The sequence below is a fragment of the Condylostylus longicornis genome, unplaced genomic scaffold (assembly GCF_029603195.1).
Source record: "Condylostylus longicornis isolate FDR11 unplaced genomic scaffold, ASM2960319v2 ptg000005l, whole genome shotgun sequence".
Lineage (NCBI taxonomy): Eukaryota > Metazoa > Arthropoda > Insecta > Diptera > Dolichopodidae > Condylostylus > Condylostylus longicornis.
Genome location: NW_026577974.1, coordinates 2,693,983 through 2,711,260, shown reverse-complemented (window position 1 = coordinate 2,711,260; position 17,278 = coordinate 2,693,983). Strand labels below are relative to the sequence as shown.

The following is a 17,278-nucleotide window of genomic DNA, read 5'->3' as shown; positions in this document are numbered from 1 at the left end:
TACATGTGGTACTATAAAAAAGCTGACTTTTTTAATATGAAGTTTCTGTAATATGAATAAGTTATTTCGAAAGTTTTGTGACTACTATTTAAATCAATACCGTTTTTAATGAAATTTGGTATTACCTTCGACAATTGCTTATCGATATATGTATGTATATGTATATATATTCAACTTTAAAGCAGAACAGTGTAAACCCATGTACATATTACTAAATTATGGTTTGAAAAATGTGTTGTATGTGATATCTTCCCACATTTCTTTATCTTTGTAATTCATAATATTTATCATTCTACATTGATCCTTGACCTATACTAGAACAAGTATTATTACGCAATATGGTAAAAAATAGTGAATATGTAAAATTATTTATTTGAAATATTTCAGTTCAAATTGAAGAAATTATTTTAAATAACAGTATATTGAATTGCATATTATTTACTTCAGCTGTAATGACGAAATTTATTCCTACAAAGTTAATAATTGTATATTAAGTCTAAATATTTATAACATTATCTTACATTAATATTAGTATACATTAAGTACGGATATATATATATATATATATATATATATATATATATATTAATTTCATTCATTGATTTTTACTAGATATTTAAACACATATGTACATTTGTGCCAATAATAATAATATCTATTTTAATAATTATTTCTGAATAATAAATCTTATAATTTTTTATATAAAAGCAGATAAAAATATAAATTACCACTTCTCACTATTATCTTTTATAAAATCTGGTAACTTCCCAATTTTAAATGCGAAGTTAAATTAAAGTACAATAAATGGTATGTTATTTAACTTTTTAATTTTGTTTTTATAAATATGAACAATAAATTCCACACACATTTTATATGGGGCTTTTTATTTATGAAAAAAGTATTATTTATTTATAATTATAGTTTTTAGCTATATTTCACACCAAAAAAACGCATTTTAATTTTAAATACGCAAGTATAAAATTATTATTTATTGTATAAACACGGAAGTGAAATAATCATTTAAAAAATAAAATCAATATATGTATTTTGCTCTAAAGAATCCTTTAAATTAATAAAATTTGTTTATTATATACTACAATATACATATACATATATTTATGTTTGTTACTTTTAATATCGGCTTTTTAAGTGTCGTCTATTTTGATAAAATTTTTTTCATATCTCTAAAAGTATTTCTTTGAACACAAAAAGACGTATGAAGAACTTGCGCTTTAAATAAATAAAATAACAGTAATGTTACAATAAAGTTGTATGCAACAAAGAAGGAAGTCATTTAGTGATAGTATCGAAATAAAATAATTAATAAGTTTTGAGAAATCGATTATTAAAACCAAATTGATAATTTTTAATTTTTTTCTAATTTTTTATTTTATACTGAAACACTACGCTACGTCATATATAGATAAGATAACAGAACCTATATTATAATAAAGAAATGTTCGATTATATAGAAAACTCAAAAGTTCATATTAAACAAATTCGAAATTTAATTAATCATAATCGTTCTTATTCATATAAATACGGTTTTAGAATTTGGTACACCTCTACGAGAAAAGATTTGCGTTCACATTTTGTTTACGATTTCTTTGTTATTTTTTAATTTAACATTTTGTTTGAGATTCCTTCATAAGGAAATTTATTTGGATTGTATTTCGGATTCATAATAGGCTATTTTATAAAAATATATAAAACACTCTAATTAAAAAGACAACGGTAACTCTGAATTAATATATCAATTTTTTTCATTTTGACAGTTGTCACTTCTGGAAAGATTTCTTTTTTGTCAAATATTGGACGAGCTAAGATTTGTGCTTAATAAATTTATTTTACACAAAAGTAATATTTAAGTTTTTATTAACCTAAAACATTTAGAATTAATTCTTATCTTTCATTCATAGATCAGGAAAATGGAAAACGACGCTGGTGATTTTGTAGATTTATATTGCCCTAGAAAGTGGTAAGCTTGTAACACGTGTTCAGTGTAGCCTAAAATTCTTTAATTTATTAAGCTTTAAATAAATTAATGCATTTGAAAAATTTTTAGTACTGCAAGCAATAGAATTATACATGCAAAAGATCATGCTTCCGTTCAATTAAATATTGTGGATGTAGATCCAGTCACTGGACGTATGACGGACACAAATAAAGTGTATGCTATTTGTGGTGCAATCAGGCGAATGGGAGAATCCGATGATTGTATCGTTAGATTAGCTAAAAAAGATGGTCTTATAACTAAGTATGTAAAAACCCGTTGTCTTAAATTCAAAGTGTCTGTTCTTAATTTCAAATGAAAATGAAACAAATACAATCTTTGAATTTACGATGGCGGGATGCAAATGAGAGAACAGAGACTAATAACTAATTTATTTCAGGAACTTTTAATTTTGAATTTTAAGGATACAATAATTCCTGTGCTAATTCATACTATGGTTTATACATATTTGGAAATTATGTAAAATTTTTTTAAATTGTTAAAAGATCAACAGCATAAAGGCACATTCTGAAAAAAAAATTGTTTATTGTAATTTATCATTGCAAGCGCTTTCAGGATTTAATTGTTACCTTTTGATCCTTTTAATTATATACATATGTAAACATACTGTCTGTCACGAATCGACCTATATTTTCATGTAAAAGACTCGAAATAATATAAATTTACAACTTTATAAATTGGGGTGAAGCTAATTCTAAAATTAAAAACATTACAATGCTATCATCCACGGTGTTTTAAAAATAATTATAAGTAATTAATATATGAAGAGAAATAAATAAAGATTCAAGTTTATTAAATAATACACGCATTAAGAAACTGGGTATGTATTTGTCGATAAAAACTTGATTGTTTTGAGAAAGGCAAAGAATACAGAAAGATAGGATAGGAAATTTGAAATTTCGGAGCAACATTGACAATTTTTAAAAATTTAAAAAATGGTACCACTACTTATTTGACAAATCAAGTCAATACGGTGGACAGTCAAGAAAATTTGCTAAAAATTGCCGCTTAGATTTATTTTGATTCGACTGACACCGTAGTTACTGCATTTTTAAACGCAAGACAGATGGGATGGGAAAGTTACTTCATTTATATGCCGCATCATCTCGAAACTCAAGCTGTGTTTTTACTACGTCAGCGTTGTCAGCTTGGAAACTTGAAAACGACGTTTAGTTATTACATTTTAAGTCAACTAAGCAAATTTTTTGTTTGACTTATGTGAAGCTGGCACCATGTCAAGTACGCTTGAAGTACGCTATTTTATAATGTTAACGAATTTATTGCAATTATGTATTGAATAAATATTTTTCATTGTAGTAGATATTCATTTTTAATATGTAAACGTAGTTTTTTATTCTGAAAAATTACTTCATTAATTTACCTTAATGGCCACAAGATGGAGCTGAAAATTAAATCAATGTTACCAATTTGAGAAAAGATAAGATAAATATTTTTTTTTAGTGAGAAGAAAGGGAAAATTTTTGGTTTAAAATAGAAATAAAAAGTAGTTTCGTATCAAGTAAAAAATAATGGCTAAACAAAGCACTTATGGGTCACCAGGGTTAAAACATATAAATTTAGAAGAAATTTGGACTGATTTGGAAAAAGGTATTCAACAAATATATCAAAAAGAAGTTATAGCGCGTCCTCGGTATATGGAACTCTACACATATGTATACGATTATTGCACAAGTGTACATCAACCTTCTGGGGGTAATCGTGCATCAGTAAACCAAAAACTTCCTAAAAAAAGTAATTCATCAGCTCCAATTGGAGGAGCTCAGCTTGTAGGGCAAGAATTGTATAAGAGACTGAAGGAATTTTTGGAAAACTATGTAAGTATAAAATCAACCTACTTTCAATTCTTATGAATATACATATATGTACATAATTTGTATTCTGCATAACATACTTTTTATATACATATTACAATGTATACGACACAAAGGCTTACATTATGTTCATGAGAAATTATATTAAAAGCACTAGTATAACTAAGAAAATTTTTGCAAGGTTAAAATATTTCAATATTACTTGCAAAAATGGACTAATATTAATTTTATATTTTTTTTTGCATCGTTGCAGCTAATTTCGCTGTTACGAAATGGAGTTGATCTAATAGATGAAGAGGTTTTGACTTTCTATACAAAGCAATGGGAAGAGTATCAATTTTCAAGCAAAGTTTTAAATGGAGTTTGCGCTTACTTAAACCGTCATTGGGTTAAAAGAGAATGTGAGGAAGGACGGAAAGATATTTACGAAATTTATCAACTGGCTTTAGTTACTTGGCGTGTACATTTATTTAAACATTTAAATCGTCAGGTTACAAATGCTGTGCTAAATTTAATAGAAAAAGAACGGAATGGAGAGACAATTAATTCACGCTTAGTATCTGGGGTTATAAATTGTTATGTAGAATTGGGTCTTAACGAAGATGATCCAAACGCAAAAGGTCAAAACTTATCAGTATACAAAGAAAGTTTTGAAATGATATTCTTAGAAGATACCGAACGCTTTTATACAACAGAGAGTGCAAATTTCTTAAGAGAAAATTCAGTTACAGAGTATATGAAACGTGTAGAGCAACGTTTAAACGAAGAACAAAAACGTGTGCAAGTCTATTTACATGAAAGTACCCTAGATCGTTTGTCTAATACATGTGAACGTGTATTGATTCAAAAACACTTGGAAGTATTTAGAACAGAATTCCAACAACTGTTAAACTCCGATAAAAATGCTGATTTAGGGAGGATGTACTCTCTTGTGTCAAGAATTTCTGAAGGGTTAGGTGATTTAAAAATAATATTGGAGGAACATATTCACGCACAAGGTCAGTCAAAATAAAAACATGCAAACTCTTTATTCGATTAAACAGAATGTATAACTTTTTAATAATTCTGATTATGATTTCTTTTAGGATCGGCAGCTATTGAGAAATTTGGTGATGCTGAAGCCAGCGATCCTAAGATATATGTTCAAACAATTTTAGAAGTTCATAAGAAGTACAACGCACTGGTTCTCACCGCATTTAATAATGACAAAGGATTTGTAGCAGCACTTGATAAAGCCTGTGGAAAATTCATAAACACAAATAGTGTTACAATTGCAAGTAAAAGTGCTAGTAAAAGCCCAGAACTTTTAGCGAAATATTGTGACATCTTATTGAAAAAATCTAGTAAAAATCCAGAAGAAGCCGAACTTGAAGATACTCTTAATCAAGTTATGGTAGTTTTTAAGTATATTGAAGATAAGGATGTATTCCAAAAGTTTTATAGTAAAATGCTAGCTAAGCGTTTGGTTCATCATACTTCTGCATCAGATGATGCTGAAGCATCAATGATATCTAAATTAAAACAAGCTTGTGGTTATGAATACACAATAAAATTGCAACGTATGTTCCAAGACATAGGTGTTTCAAAAGATCTAAATGAAAAATTCCGGGAGCACTTAAAATCAACAAACTCCCCAATGGAAATTGATTTCAGGTAAACATTTTTCATATTCAAGATTTTTTTTGTTAATAAAAAATTGTATGATTTTAGTATACAAGTTCTTTCAAGTGGATCTTGGCCATTTAACCAATCGTTTTCATTTTCCTTACCATCAGAACTAGAACGAAGTGTTCAGCGTTTTACAACGTTTTATGGTGCACTACATTCTGGACGTAAATTAAATTGGCTTTACAATATGTGTAAAGGAGAGTTAGTAACGAATTGCTTCAAAAATCGCTATACTCTGCAAGCCAGCACTTTTCAAATGGCTGTTTTGTTACAATTTAATGATCAAGTGGCATGGACAGTTCAACAATTGATCGACAATACTGGAATTACTAATGAAAATTTAATACAAGTGCTGCAAATACTTTTAAAAGCAAAATTACTAACTTCACCTGATGATGAAAACAGTTTATCGAATAATTCAATGTTAGAATTATATACTGGGTACAAAAATAAAAAGTTACGTATCAATATTAATATTCCTTTGAAAACAGAACTCAAAGTTGAACAAGAACAAACTCATAAACATATTGAAGAAGATAGAAAGTTACTTATTCAAGCAGCTATTGTAAGAATCATGAAAATGCGAAAAATGCTAAATCATACCCAATTGATTGCTGAAGTTTTGAATCAATTATCCAGCAGATTCAAACCAAAAGTGCCTGTCATCAAGAAATGCATTGATATACTGATTGAAAAAGAATATCTTGAACGAATGGAGGGTCAAAAGGATACATACAGTTATTTAGCGTGAAAGCTACAAATAGATTATAAAATTATTTTCATTTGTTTTTCTATTGGATTTAAATTTTCATTGTCTTAATTTAAATCAGAAATATTTTGATTTGATTATGCTTGATTTTACGAATACAAAAAGGCAAAATCAGCTCGAAAATATCAAATCTCGAAATTGCTAATAAAAATAGAAACTCAAAATAAAAAGTTATCTTATTTAAATAAAGAAAAAATATCTCAAATAAATTTATTTTTATCTTAAATTTTTATTTTTTTCACAAATTATTTTAAGATCTCATTTTTTTGCCGCAGAGTACAAAATTAGAAATGTAGAAGAAAAACCAACTTGAATTATCCGAAACCATGAGACATGGTTAATAGCTACAAAATAATATATTTAGAAATACCAGTCCCAATTTCTGATTATACATAATTACCTTTGCTTAAAACCATATTTTTTTCTTTCATAAAATAAGTCCGTTTTAGAGCTTCCCAAATTAACAATTTTCGGGCAACCATCCCGCTGAAATTATACATGCCAATAATTAATTCTATGGGGAAAATGTATAACCACATGGTACTTACATCTTTTTCTTGTATTGTACATTCTTTGCAATAATAAGCATCAGAAACACCAGGACCACCACAAATAACACATCTACCTTGATATGATCCATAATTGCATTCGTCACAAATTCGAACTAAGGTGCAAGGTCTAACATATGAGTCGCATATTACACACTTTCCATCACACTTTTCACAAAGGCGTCCGATAGCTAAGAATTAAAGCATTACAAATTTGTAATAGAAAATCATTTTGTTTTGAATCTTACCAACTCCGGGCTGTTTTCTACAAAAAATTAAATCTGGATGATGTTTTGCCATTTTTATTTTTTAATCGTAGCTATAAAATGTGTGTAAAAATTTTTTATCAATGTTTTATATTAACTTAAATTGTTTGTTTTATGTTTTGTATTAGGAAAATAAACAGGAGAAACAAGAATAAGACATAAGGCAGCAAAAGTCAATGTATATTGTATATTTTCTATAGTGTATGTATATACACGGAATTTTTGAATGTCAAATTTTTTTAACAGTATTCCTGCACATATAATCCAACACCTTATAAGGTCCGCTGAATAATTGCTGATAAAAACCATTTTTAAGAAATGTGACCTCATTCGGAAGACATTATATATTGAGCGTTTTTCCTTCTTAATTAAAACTCAGATATAAGGTTTGAGGAAAACACATAGACATCTGAATAAATTAAAATTGATAAAGTCCTGATTAGTTTGAGTTTATTTAAATCTGTACAGGGTACATTTTGATATTTTATAAAATATTATACTATCTCTAGGACAGAAATTTATATGTAGCATGTGCTTGTGAACACTCAAAAAAGTTCAAAGTTAACACATTAAATTTGTCCTTTTTCCGCAATTAAAAGAAGTCTAAATTTATGAAATCTGTTAAGTCAGTAATTCTCAGCGATCATCTGATCATGTGAGTAATTCTATTCTGACTCTTTATTTCATAAAGGGAAATACAGATTTGTTAAATTGCAATATTTTGTTAACCAGAATTCAACTAAACTAAATAATCCCGCTTTAAATAACGCCTAATTAAAAAAAAATTAAAAAATTAGACATTTTTACAATGACAAATATAAGCCGAAAAACGGTTGTTGAATTTGATAAATCGTTATTAACGGTTGAGGTTATCGCAAAGCTCATAATTTGGTTAAATAAAAACCATTGTTCTTAATGAAAACCGTCAACCATTTAAAAAATCTGTAAGATGGTTTTTAAGGTTTCAATTAACAATTTCCTCCAAATTTTTCTTTATGTATGATTCTTTATATATAAAAACGAATTTTTCGGCCAATAATTACTTGAATTATAAGTTTAAAATTTTTATTTGACTTCACAATAATATTTTTTCAACTTGTCACAGAATGGTGTCAAAATCATTAATATATTTATAATATTATTATAATAGTAAAATATTACGCTAAGAGCGACATGTTTTACGCTATCCAACATATATGACATTTATGACAATTAACGTTCTAATTTTTGTACTAGAATTTTTTTATTGTTGAAAATTTGGAAAATCTCTTAAATATCATAAACAAATTGGAGTTACAAATGAGAAAATTCCGAAAAAATATATTTTCATTTGAGTGAAGTAATGATTAAATCGTGTAACTCAAGATAAATCATAAGAAGCTATTATTTAAAAAATAATCATTTAAATCATTTATTTTATAGGAAGAATTTACAAACAAAGTTAACATGAACTCATCCGAGTCGTCCGTAATTGTTTTGGACTCTGACGATGAAGAAGTAAGTAGTTTCTCCAGAAATAATTTATGTTATTTTCTAATTCTCTACCTTCAATACCTGCAATAAATAAATCTAGAAAAGAATTTCCTTTTTCCTCCGTATTCAATATTCAATATAAAATTTCCCCTTCTATAAAATACATTTAAGTCTTGGGCTAAATAAAATATACAACACTAAATGCTAAGACGCCATTCTGTGCTTTTTGTGGAACAAGCTGAAAGAAACAATTATTTTATTATGAAGTCAAATAAAATTTTTAAACTTATAATAATTAAAGTAATTATTGACCAAAAATTCCTAAAAATTTCTAATAATCTATATATGTAATACCGCGCGCGTTTTTTTTTTTAACATTTTCTGTCAACACAAGTGACAAGCCAAATGGATTTAAATAACAAAAATGAATAAATTTTATTTTTTTTATGACATGGATTTTTCTTTTTTAGGATCAGTCAAATCGTCATTTATCAAAAGCAACGGATCCGAAGCCAGTATCCAGAATCAGTAGTCAAGTGGCTCCTTCAGTAGTGCAAAATGCGCGAGCCATTTCAAAAGCCAATATTAATATTGCAAATCAACATGGAAAAACTAAACTTTCAACTTTGAATCAGTTTCCTCCAAACAAAAATACAAATTCGGTTTCTATAATACCACTTAACAAAATGCAAAATTTAAAACCTGTAACGAGTAGTGACCAAACTACGAAAAAATTTCCTTCAAATTTATCACCCAAAAATTCTCCAAGAAGTTCTCCTAATCTTCAAAGAACTGCTTCTTCAAAAAATACTTCTTCAGCTTTAAATTCAGTTCCAACTAGCAGAAAACCTTCAATGAATGTATCGAATTTAATATCAAAGGAAAAGTTGAATTATGAAAATAGTCGCAACAATAACAACGAAGTAGTAACTCGTGAAAATTTCAGCACTAAATTGGCATCTTTAGCATTGAATCAACATTTGAATATAGGAATTAGTAATTCTAATTCAATACTAAAACGAAAGCTTGAAAATTCCGTGGATCCTCTTGGTATAACTGTCCCTAATCAAGTTCAAAAAACTAATAGCTACAAGCGAATAAAACCTACAATGATTTCAAGTACTGTTAGTCCAAAATGGAGTCAATTATCGAACACTATTACAATAGATGATGATGATGACGATGATGAGAGTAGTAAACGCAAACTCAACCATCCACAAAAGGTAAATAAATCCCGTTCAAATTCAATTGCCAGTAGTGGTCCAAGTCCTTCACCATCTATTTCTTCAAACGCAACATCGCCACAATCGCAAAGCTCACCCACCACACCTTCACCATCTTTAAAAGATTCTAATCGACGTGCTAGTACACCTAAAACAGGAAATATTACAGAAAGTTTGACAGAAAAAGCAAAGATATTAGGATCATCTCGTTTAGAAGACTCTCGTAGCGAAAATAAAACTTCAGAAAAGACCGAAGAAAACCTGAGAGTTTCTTCTGATTCGCCTATTCCAAATGGAAATATGAGTGGCGGTGAAGAAAGTTTTGAAAAGAAACAAACAAACGAAATAATACCAGCTTTTGAAAAATTAATAGAAGCATGTAGGAAATCAGAAAAATCTAGCGATATGGAGATTTTGATAGAAAAAAAGCTTTTAAAATATTATCACTCAATTCATCCGGACTTCATAACATCTAAATCATTTAAAAAAACCGTTGAAAATATAACGAACGAAATTTTAGAAACACCCAGTTTAGTTTATATTAAACTAAAGACAATAATCGAGGAGTTAAAATCTAGGAAAAATAGTAAAGTAATTGTAGTTAGCAATGACGGTCAAACTTCTACTGGCAATGATGAAGTTGACGAGAAGGTAAGAAGATTGAATAAAGGTCTTAGGAAACTTAAACATATGATATCAAAAATGGAAGAAGAAGAAGTTGATTGGGATAGCGAATATTCATCATACTTAAAAGTAGAGAAATTTAAAAAACGTGCTTGCGAGGTAAATTATTAGATATCTTTATACTCATTTAAATATATGAGTACCATAACTTTGTAAAATTAATTAATTTTTAGATTTATGAAAAAATTTGTGATCTTACTGGTGAAAGTAAACATGCTCAAAGAACTGTTAGAAAACCTATAGTTTTTAATCACACATCATACCCTAAAATTAATAAAGCCATTGAAACGTTTGTCAACAAAACAAAAATGTTCCCGGATTTTCATGATATCTTAACAATATTACAGCACTGTAATAAAACTTACAATCTTAACTTAACTTCTGAAGAACTGAAAAGAATAGGTAAATACGATGTACTCATTTACAGGATGTACTTGTATTGAATATAATATTTTAATCTACTTATTTCATAAATTCAATTCTAATTGTTTTTTGCAGCCCAAGACGCATTCGTTAAAGTAGGTAAACTACTACAAAATCGCCGAAAGACTGATTTATATGAAACCCTTTCACATTACACGGAAAAAATTAAAGATCCTGCTTTAGAAGATTCCGATTTAAACGCAAAATTAACTGAAAACAAAAAGCATTATGGAAAAATAAATGCTTTAATACAAAAGCAAGTTATTTCTTTATCATTTATTTTCAAATCAATAAAAATGATTTTTTTAATTTTTAGATATGCCCGTGAACAAGACACTTTACAATCAGAAAAATTAAAAGCCAAAGAACAAACCCGTAAATCTGAAAATAATGTTGACTCATCAGAGCATGAAGATAATAATGAAATAAATAAAACGCAGATAGATTCTTCAAAAGATAATAATTTCGGGAAACAAGCTGCAGAGGTTAATGATAAAATACGCAATACACCCAGTTGTAGTTATACCACGTATTCCAGTAAAAGTCAAGGTATTGTCGAAAATGATAAAAATATTGTTCATAGTAAAAAAGGGGAATCAAATAACGAAGAACTTTTAAAAAATTGCGTTGGCAATAAAGAATGTAATGATAATAAAAAATGTAACAGTAACATTGAAGAAGTTAAAAATAACAAAACAAATATTGAATCTAATAGTATTTCAAAGATTAATTCTGCAAAAACTGTTGTAAGTAAAGACAATAGCAGCAAAACGTCGAATTCATGTAAAGTGGATCCATCTTCCCTTAAAATAGTAAATGTTACATCTTTATCCGAAAAATCAAAAACTAATATTTCGTTATCTAAATCGTCAACTTCTAATTCAAAATCAGTTATGCCGTCAACATCAAATCTTAATAATTTTAGTAAAAATAATATTAGTGATAAAAATAAGGAAATTGATGAAATAATTTTGTTAGATGATGATGCGTAGTTTTTTGTTTTTATGATTTCATTTTTTTTATTTCTTTAGAACTATATTTACTTTTAATTTTTTCATTAAGCGTTTTAAATGTTAATAAATGTTGCAAATTTAAAAAATAATTTTCAACTCTGGTGTCAAGAATTTTTTTAAGTTTTTTGTTTTTACCCTTCCCTTGCATTCAAACATTTACAATTCAATTTAATTTAAACTTAATGTTTTTAAATCACAGGGAAATCAGAATTATTTTAATAATTCAAAATCTAGCCAAATTAAATAATTAAATTTAATATTAGTTTGTCTACATATTCTCTAAAAAAAATGATTTGAAATTTACTTTATCAAATTTTAAATTTTATTATTAAAATAATTATTTAAATTTTTGGTTCAATATATTATGTAATATCAAATTTGCAGCATTTATTATTAAAATTGTAAAAAAAAGAATTTAAAATAATTTGTATACGTGGAATTTATTTTTATTTTACACATTAGATAGAATATTTATAATATGGTACTTGTTTAGTAAAAAAGCCAAACATTAAACAATTTCAGAGTACATTTTTTCTATGCTAAAATATTTTATTTTGATTAAATTTTATTGAAAATTCATTTCTAAGTTGCTAATATCTTCATTTTTAGTTTTAACAATTCTTCTTTTAAGCAATTAATTCAAAAATCAAAACATTAAACTTTTTTAAGCTTTTTATTTAGCTAAAGTGTATTTCAACATTACAATTAGGTTTTAATAAGGATTTTTTTTCAGTTTGAGTTAATCAAGTGAGTTTAAACAAATTAATTGATAAAATTGTATTAACAATATTTAATACTATTTTTAATGCTAAGGGTTGTAAATAAGTAAAAAAAAATTTGAATATAAATGTATTTTAAAATAAAATTAAAGGTAAAAAAATTTAGAAATACGTTGTGAGCACTAAAATAATAAAAAAAAGAAATAAAAAAATAAGAAAAATAAATAAAACAAAAAAAAAGATGATTATTTTAATATATTTTGCAATATATATTTTGTTATTTCAAATTCTTCATCCCGAAGCTCTTCAACAATGTCAAAGTGATCATAATTTTCAAAAATTTTCAAAAAACTATTATAACCATATTTATTTAATCTCTGATAAAAATCTTCACTTTGTTCAATGAAAGCTGGGCTATCGTTCTCCGCTGCTAGTATGTGAAACTGCATGTGATTAAAATAGTCTCGTAGAATTTGAAAATTTGTGAATTTTGGTGATAAAATTTTTGCAATTCTTTTGTCCAAATTCAATATATTATTTGGATTAACAGCTTCAGTTTTATACAATTTGGTTAAATCGTATACGCCTGAGATTAAAAATATTGATTTTATTAAATCTAGATTCGGTACAGATGTGGCAAAAATGCTAAGTAAAGATTTTGCTATTAAATGAGCACCAGCTGAATGGCCACACAAGGTAATTGAACTAAAAAGAAAATTAATTGAAAAAAATTTCGCTAAAGCTTCACATCTTAAAAAGACAGTATTGTTCAACATTTTAAATTAAACATTTGAAAATATATAAAATAATTATAAAAAAGTTTTGAGATTTTAAATTGATAAATTGAAAATATTAATATAAAATATCCAATATTGATAATATTATGAACCCAGAACGTCTTACCTTGCATTAGTATCACTGGCATATTGTACAATGTAATAAATAGCTCTTTTTATTTGTTCAACAATTTGCATTAATGATATATTAGGACATAAATCATAATCTACAATTATTACTCGATATCCATTTTCAACAAGTGGTTTCACGCAATATCCGGAATTTTGTTTACTCAGTGCTTGCCAATATCCTCCATGAATATATACAAAAATTGGTTTGTCTGTAAATTATACTCGTATATAAATCTGTATCGTATTTCAAAAATTTTATTTATAAAAATTACAAAATTATGAAATTTAAAATAAATAATTAAAATTGATTTTTTTTCATTCCCAATATCAACAAAAAAATTGGTAGAGTTATTGATCGGATGCAGAATTTTTTTTTTACTTACATAACTCAAAAAACTTTAATACCTTTGAGGCATACTTTTGAGATCAAGATCACTATTTATCTACGAAAAAAGATTATATTCTTGACCATCACATTACCGCACATAATCTATTTATATGTATGTATTAATATATAATAAAAGCATCGATGCTTTTATTAATAAAAGCAATAAAATATTCGAATAGAATTAACAGAAAACCATTGTAACTTTTGACGCAGCTAAATTTAAACTAGACCAAAGAAAACGCATGTTTATAATTTGTTAATGTACTTGTGTATATACATTATGCGAGCAGCATTATTCTTTAGAATTATTAATTATAATTATTATAATCAAATGTTGCTGTTTCGCTTATGTAAAAAAAATTATAGGTTGGGATAGGATTTTATTAATGAATTATTAAAGTAGGACGTTAGATTTTGAATTGTGATATTCGAGAAATACATACAAGTAAATGTATGTACATACAGATGCATATGTGTAGCATGTAATTATAGACCACGGAACCATTCCTCTTAAAAATTTATATAATATGTACCATATACTTTGTTAAGTTCAAATTGTCATGCAAGTGGTTAAAATAAGATTGATTTCAAATGTATTTTATAAATAGGTATATTTAGAAAATAAGCAACACTATGGAAATTACTTTGTAAAGACACGAAATAATGGAAATACATACTTAATAATATTAGTAATATATTATTTACATATATATTTTTGGTTTGCCAATTTTAATAAATCCATATTCTATTGCTTTATGTGTTTCTAAATATAAAAATTACCGAAATAAAAGAGTGGTGCAAATATATACGTAAGTCCATACATATGTACATTCGTATTGAAATGTATGTATGTGCATATGAACTTGAAATAATTCAAGTTCATTAATTTTTTCTAACTGAAGTCACACTATTTTTGAATTTATTATTTTTATACTTAACAGAAAAATACAACTGTAATGCCTCATGTGTATACACATTAACATGAACGTTATATTATAATAAATGCACCCGATTCACGATACGCGAAATTTTATTTCATACTTCATGTTATCTTATTAATTCATGTTATTTAATGTTATTATGTGTTAATTTGGGAATTATAAAGTAGAAGTCCGATTTACATATTTCCGATGTTAATGAGAAATGTAGATATGTTAAGACTTTAACGGTAATTTCATTAACGAATCTAAAACTTACTTACTTTGACAGATGTAATTTGACAATTAAAATACATTATTTCATAGCACTCGCATATGTTATCGGACATGGAGGTATGTACATATATGTTTACCCTACTTCGCTGTTAATCGTATTTTATCGTATTGGTAAAATTAATTTACTTTGTTAAAAAATTCTATTTGAATACGCCTACTTCGAGATTGATCTGTCTTTTAGTACCTTGTATCAATTGTTTTAAATTAATAATATGCTGTATAGAGCTACTGACATAGGTATAGACAGATACACCCATAACTTTTTGGTATAACTTTCATAGGTATAACGTGTTTTTTCATTTTATTCAAAGATCTTCGTGAAGCAATTGATATTAATAATAATTGTATTTGCATAATATTTACAATATTATAAATATCCAAGCAAAAATATTATGAAGTATTATATCTTTCCCTAAATCTTTACGTTATTTATGAACAGGCTCTATATACGTATATATTTTAAAACTTATAGTGGTAATATATTTGAAAATTTTTAGTGATAAGAATTTTAATTATTTATATAAAAAATATATCAGATTAATAAAATTAAGGTTTTTTATACGTACCAAGTTCACTATACTTATAATAAATATCAAATTTTTCGCCATCACTACTTCCATATGGAATACCTTCTCTGAACATGTAATTTTCGATGTTATTGTAAGTTTCTGTAATTATAATGACATTAACATTAATATTTTTTACATTTTATTTTTCGAACAAACCTCTCGTAATTATCGATATGTGGTTTTGTATAACATCATCACTATTCTCAAAACGTTTGGACCATTTACTTGGAGAAAACAAACGTTCAGTATGCTCAACATTTTTTGTTTCAATTTTTGAAATTGTTTCACTTAAATTTGTATTAATAGAGTTCCAGTAATCTGCCATGATTTTATATATTTTATTAATTTTCTTTCCCTATTTTATTAAAAATATATATTTATATATTGTATGTATTTCAACAATCACATTTCATTCTTAAATCTAAAGTAATTTGGTATTAAATATGTATGTACTATAACTTTACTCTAAAATTAATCGAGATAGCATGCAAGAGAACTTCACTGATCAATTACTTGTAATTGAATGTTGTTTGGTTTTGCTAAGAAATTTTAAGTCAAGCATCACGAAGAGAATTCTATAAACGGTATAACTAAATAAAGAAAAACAATAAGAATAAAATAATAAAATTTATATATAATAAAATAATATTGCGTTAGGAGCGAGTGTATATGATTATAATATATGAGAGTATAGCAGCGCATCACAATCCATTGTTATGGCGATGAAAATAAAAATTTTTATAAAAATGTAAGAATGATACGAAATATTTTTTTCAAAACAATTTTTTTATTGATTACAACTATGAATATTAATTTACGTATTTAAAAAATTTCATCATATTACTCGTAAGTACATAAGAAACTCTTTGTAAAGTATAGCCAACCTAATCCCATAATTCCATATTTAAATTAATAAAAACTTATTAAGTGTGAGCAACGAAATTTTATATTGAAAATAAAATATTTATGTAGGTGTGTGTGTCCTTGAAGTAAATCTACTTCTCATTTATGAATTGTATGCCGTAAGGAGTAAAAGGATTTAATGGGTCGCTATGAAGTTGAGATTTGGAAACGCTGATGTATTATACATTCATGAAATATGCATCACACACATATACGTTTAATATAATAATAACATTATAATTTCTTTCACATGTGCGGTAGTATTTTAGTAACCATTTATTGATCAGACGTTTAACGTTATTTACATTAATAATATTTATATGTATGTATATTTAGAAATCTTTGTTTTCCAGCCGTACTAAGGTACCTTCTGTCGTCAAAATTTCCCAATTATCACGCTATGAAAGTAATATTGCACAATTTGACATTTATTCATGCATACATCACCGTTAATGATATTTTAATAATATCGTGTGCAGTCTCATCTCAATTGAATAAATTAGTATATTATTTTTGAATTTGTGCTTTTTCTGATTTTATGGTTGCGTTTTATTAGCATTTAGTCATACCGTTTTGGCAGATTGACGGTGACTTTACACAAAATGAAGATTCAGCCTATTAAAATTAAATGACTGAATTGTCATTTTGTGGGAATTGACTGTCG

The 17,278-nt window shown here is 26.5% G+C and overlaps 5 protein-coding genes across 7 annotated transcripts; 3 read left to right on the top strand and 2 right to left on the bottom strand.

The window, feature by feature from the left end:
* Positions 1–1,775: 1,775 nt before the first annotated feature.
* LOC129615492 (40S ribosomal protein S21) lies at positions 1,776–2,552 on the top strand. Its single transcript, XM_055530749.1, has 4 exons — positions 1,776–1,857; positions 1,920–1,978; positions 2,066–2,257; positions 2,394–2,552. Exons 2-4 carry the CDS (start codon positions 1,929–1,931, stop codon positions 2,401–2,403), a joined length of 252 nt encoding a protein of 83 aa, XP_055386724.1. The 5' UTR covers positions 1,776–1,857; positions 1,920–1,928; the 3' UTR covers positions 2,404–2,552.
* A 903-nt stretch (positions 2,553–3,455) lies between these two features.
* On the top strand, positions 3,456–6,453 carry LOC129614789 (cullin-1). The gene is made up of 4 exons (XM_055529665.1): positions 3,456–3,849; positions 4,100–4,844; positions 4,932–5,499; positions 5,557–6,453. Exons 1-4 carry the CDS (start codon positions 3,544–3,546, stop codon positions 6,263–6,265), a joined length of 2,328 nt encoding a protein of 775 aa, XP_055385640.1. The 5' UTR covers positions 3,456–3,543; the 3' UTR covers positions 6,266–6,453.
* A 39-nt stretch (positions 6,454–6,492) lies between these two features.
* On the bottom strand, positions 6,493–7,258 carry LOC129614798 (PHD finger-like domain-containing protein 5A). The gene is made up of 4 exons (XM_055529677.1): positions 7,080–7,258; positions 6,832–7,022; positions 6,684–6,769; positions 6,493–6,627 (listed from the first exon to the last, which is right to left on the bottom strand). The coding sequence occupies exons 1-4, from the start codon at positions 7,129–7,131 to the stop codon at positions 6,621–6,623; spliced, it is 336 nt and encodes a 111-aa protein (XP_055385652.1). The 5' UTR covers positions 7,132–7,258; the 3' UTR covers positions 6,493–6,620.
* A 1,102-nt stretch (positions 7,259–8,360) lies between these two features.
* On the top strand, positions 8,361–12,035 carry LOC129615466 (death domain-associated protein 6). Of its 3 annotated transcripts, none has more exons than XM_055530693.1 (6): positions 8,361–8,436; positions 8,520–8,594; positions 9,041–10,576; positions 10,651–10,879; positions 10,976–11,156; positions 11,217–12,035. In XM_055530693.1, exons 2-6 carry the CDS (start codon positions 8,544–8,546, stop codon positions 11,890–11,892), a joined length of 2,673 nt encoding a protein of 890 aa, XP_055386668.1. In that variant the 5' UTR covers positions 8,361–8,436; positions 8,520–8,543; the 3' UTR covers positions 11,893–12,035. The 3 variants fall into 3 exon arrangements, with proteins under 3 accessions (XP_055386668.1, XP_055386678.1, XP_055386686.1); XM_055530703.1 differs by having other exon boundaries at positions 8,386–8,452; XM_055530711.1 differs by lacking the exons at positions 8,361–8,436; positions 8,520–8,594 and adding an exon at positions 8,782–8,870.
* Positions 12,036–12,653: 618 nt separating this feature from the next.
* LOC129616480 (kynurenine formamidase) lies at positions 12,654–16,036 on the bottom strand. Its single transcript, XM_055532132.1, has 4 exons — positions 15,868–16,036; positions 15,709–15,810; positions 13,536–13,749; positions 12,654–13,337 (listed from the first exon to the last, which is right to left on the bottom strand). Exons 1-4 carry the CDS (start codon positions 16,034–16,036, stop codon positions 12,878–12,880), a joined length of 945 nt encoding a protein of 314 aa, XP_055388107.1. The 3' UTR covers positions 12,654–12,877.
* Between the last annotated feature and the right edge of the window lie 1,242 nt (positions 16,037–17,278).

Excerpts from the sequence above, each read along its gene's own strand:
- LOC129615492 (XM_055530749.1), top strand. The coding sequence starts at position 1,929 with ATGGAAAACGACGCTGGTGATTTTGTAGATTTATATTGCCCTAGAAAG. Across the intron at positions 1,979-2,065 it reads TTATATTGCCCTAGAAAGTG|TACTGCAAGCAATAGAATTA; the intron begins GTAAGCTTGTAA and ends AAAAATTTTTAG.
- LOC129614789 (XM_055529665.1), top strand. The coding sequence starts at position 3,544 with ATGGCTAAACAAAGCACTTATGGGTCACCAGGGTTAAAACATATAAAT. Across the intron at positions 4,845-4,931 it reads GGAACATATTCACGCACAAG|GATCGGCAGCTATTGAGAAA; the intron begins GTCAGTCAAAAT and ends GATTTCTTTTAG. Across the intron at positions 5,500-5,556 it reads CCAATGGAAATTGATTTCAG|TATACAAGTTCTTTCAAGTG; the intron begins GTAAACATTTTT and ends GTATGATTTTAG.
- LOC129614798 (XM_055529677.1), bottom strand. The coding sequence starts at position 7,131 with ATGGCAAAACATCATCCAGATTTAATTTTTTGTAGAAAACAGCCCGGA. Across the intron at positions 7,023-7,079 it reads TAGAAAACAGCCCGGAGTTG|CTATCGGACGCCTTTGTGAA; the intron begins GTAAGATTCAAA and ends TTTAATTCTTAG. Across the intron at positions 6,770-6,831 it reads GTACAATACAAGAAAAAGAT|CGGGATGGTTGCCCGAAAAT; the intron begins GTAAGTACCATG and ends GTATAATTTCAG.
- LOC129615466 (XM_055530693.1), top strand. The coding sequence starts at position 8,544 with ATGAACTCATCCGAGTCGTCCGTAATTGTTTTGGACTCTGACGATGAA. Across the intron at positions 8,595-9,040 it reads TGGACTCTGACGATGAAGAA|GATCAGTCAAATCGTCATTT; the intron begins GTAAGTAGTTTC and ends TTTCTTTTTTAG. Across the intron at positions 10,880-10,975 it reads TGAAGAACTGAAAAGAATAG|CCCAAGACGCATTCGTTAAA; the intron begins GTAAATACGATG and ends TGTTTTTTGCAG.
- LOC129616480 (XM_055532132.1), bottom strand. The coding sequence starts at position 16,036 with ATGGCAGATTACTGGAACTCTATTAATACAAATTTAAGTGAAACAATT. Across the intron at positions 13,750-15,708 it reads TTATAAGTATAGTGAACTTG|ACAAACCAATTTTTGTATAT; the intron begins GTACGTATAAAA and ends TATAATTTACAG. Across the intron at positions 13,338-13,535 it reads GCCAGTGATACTAATGCAAG|TTCAATTACCTTGTGTGGCC; the intron begins GTAAGACGTTCT and ends TTTTCTTTTTAG.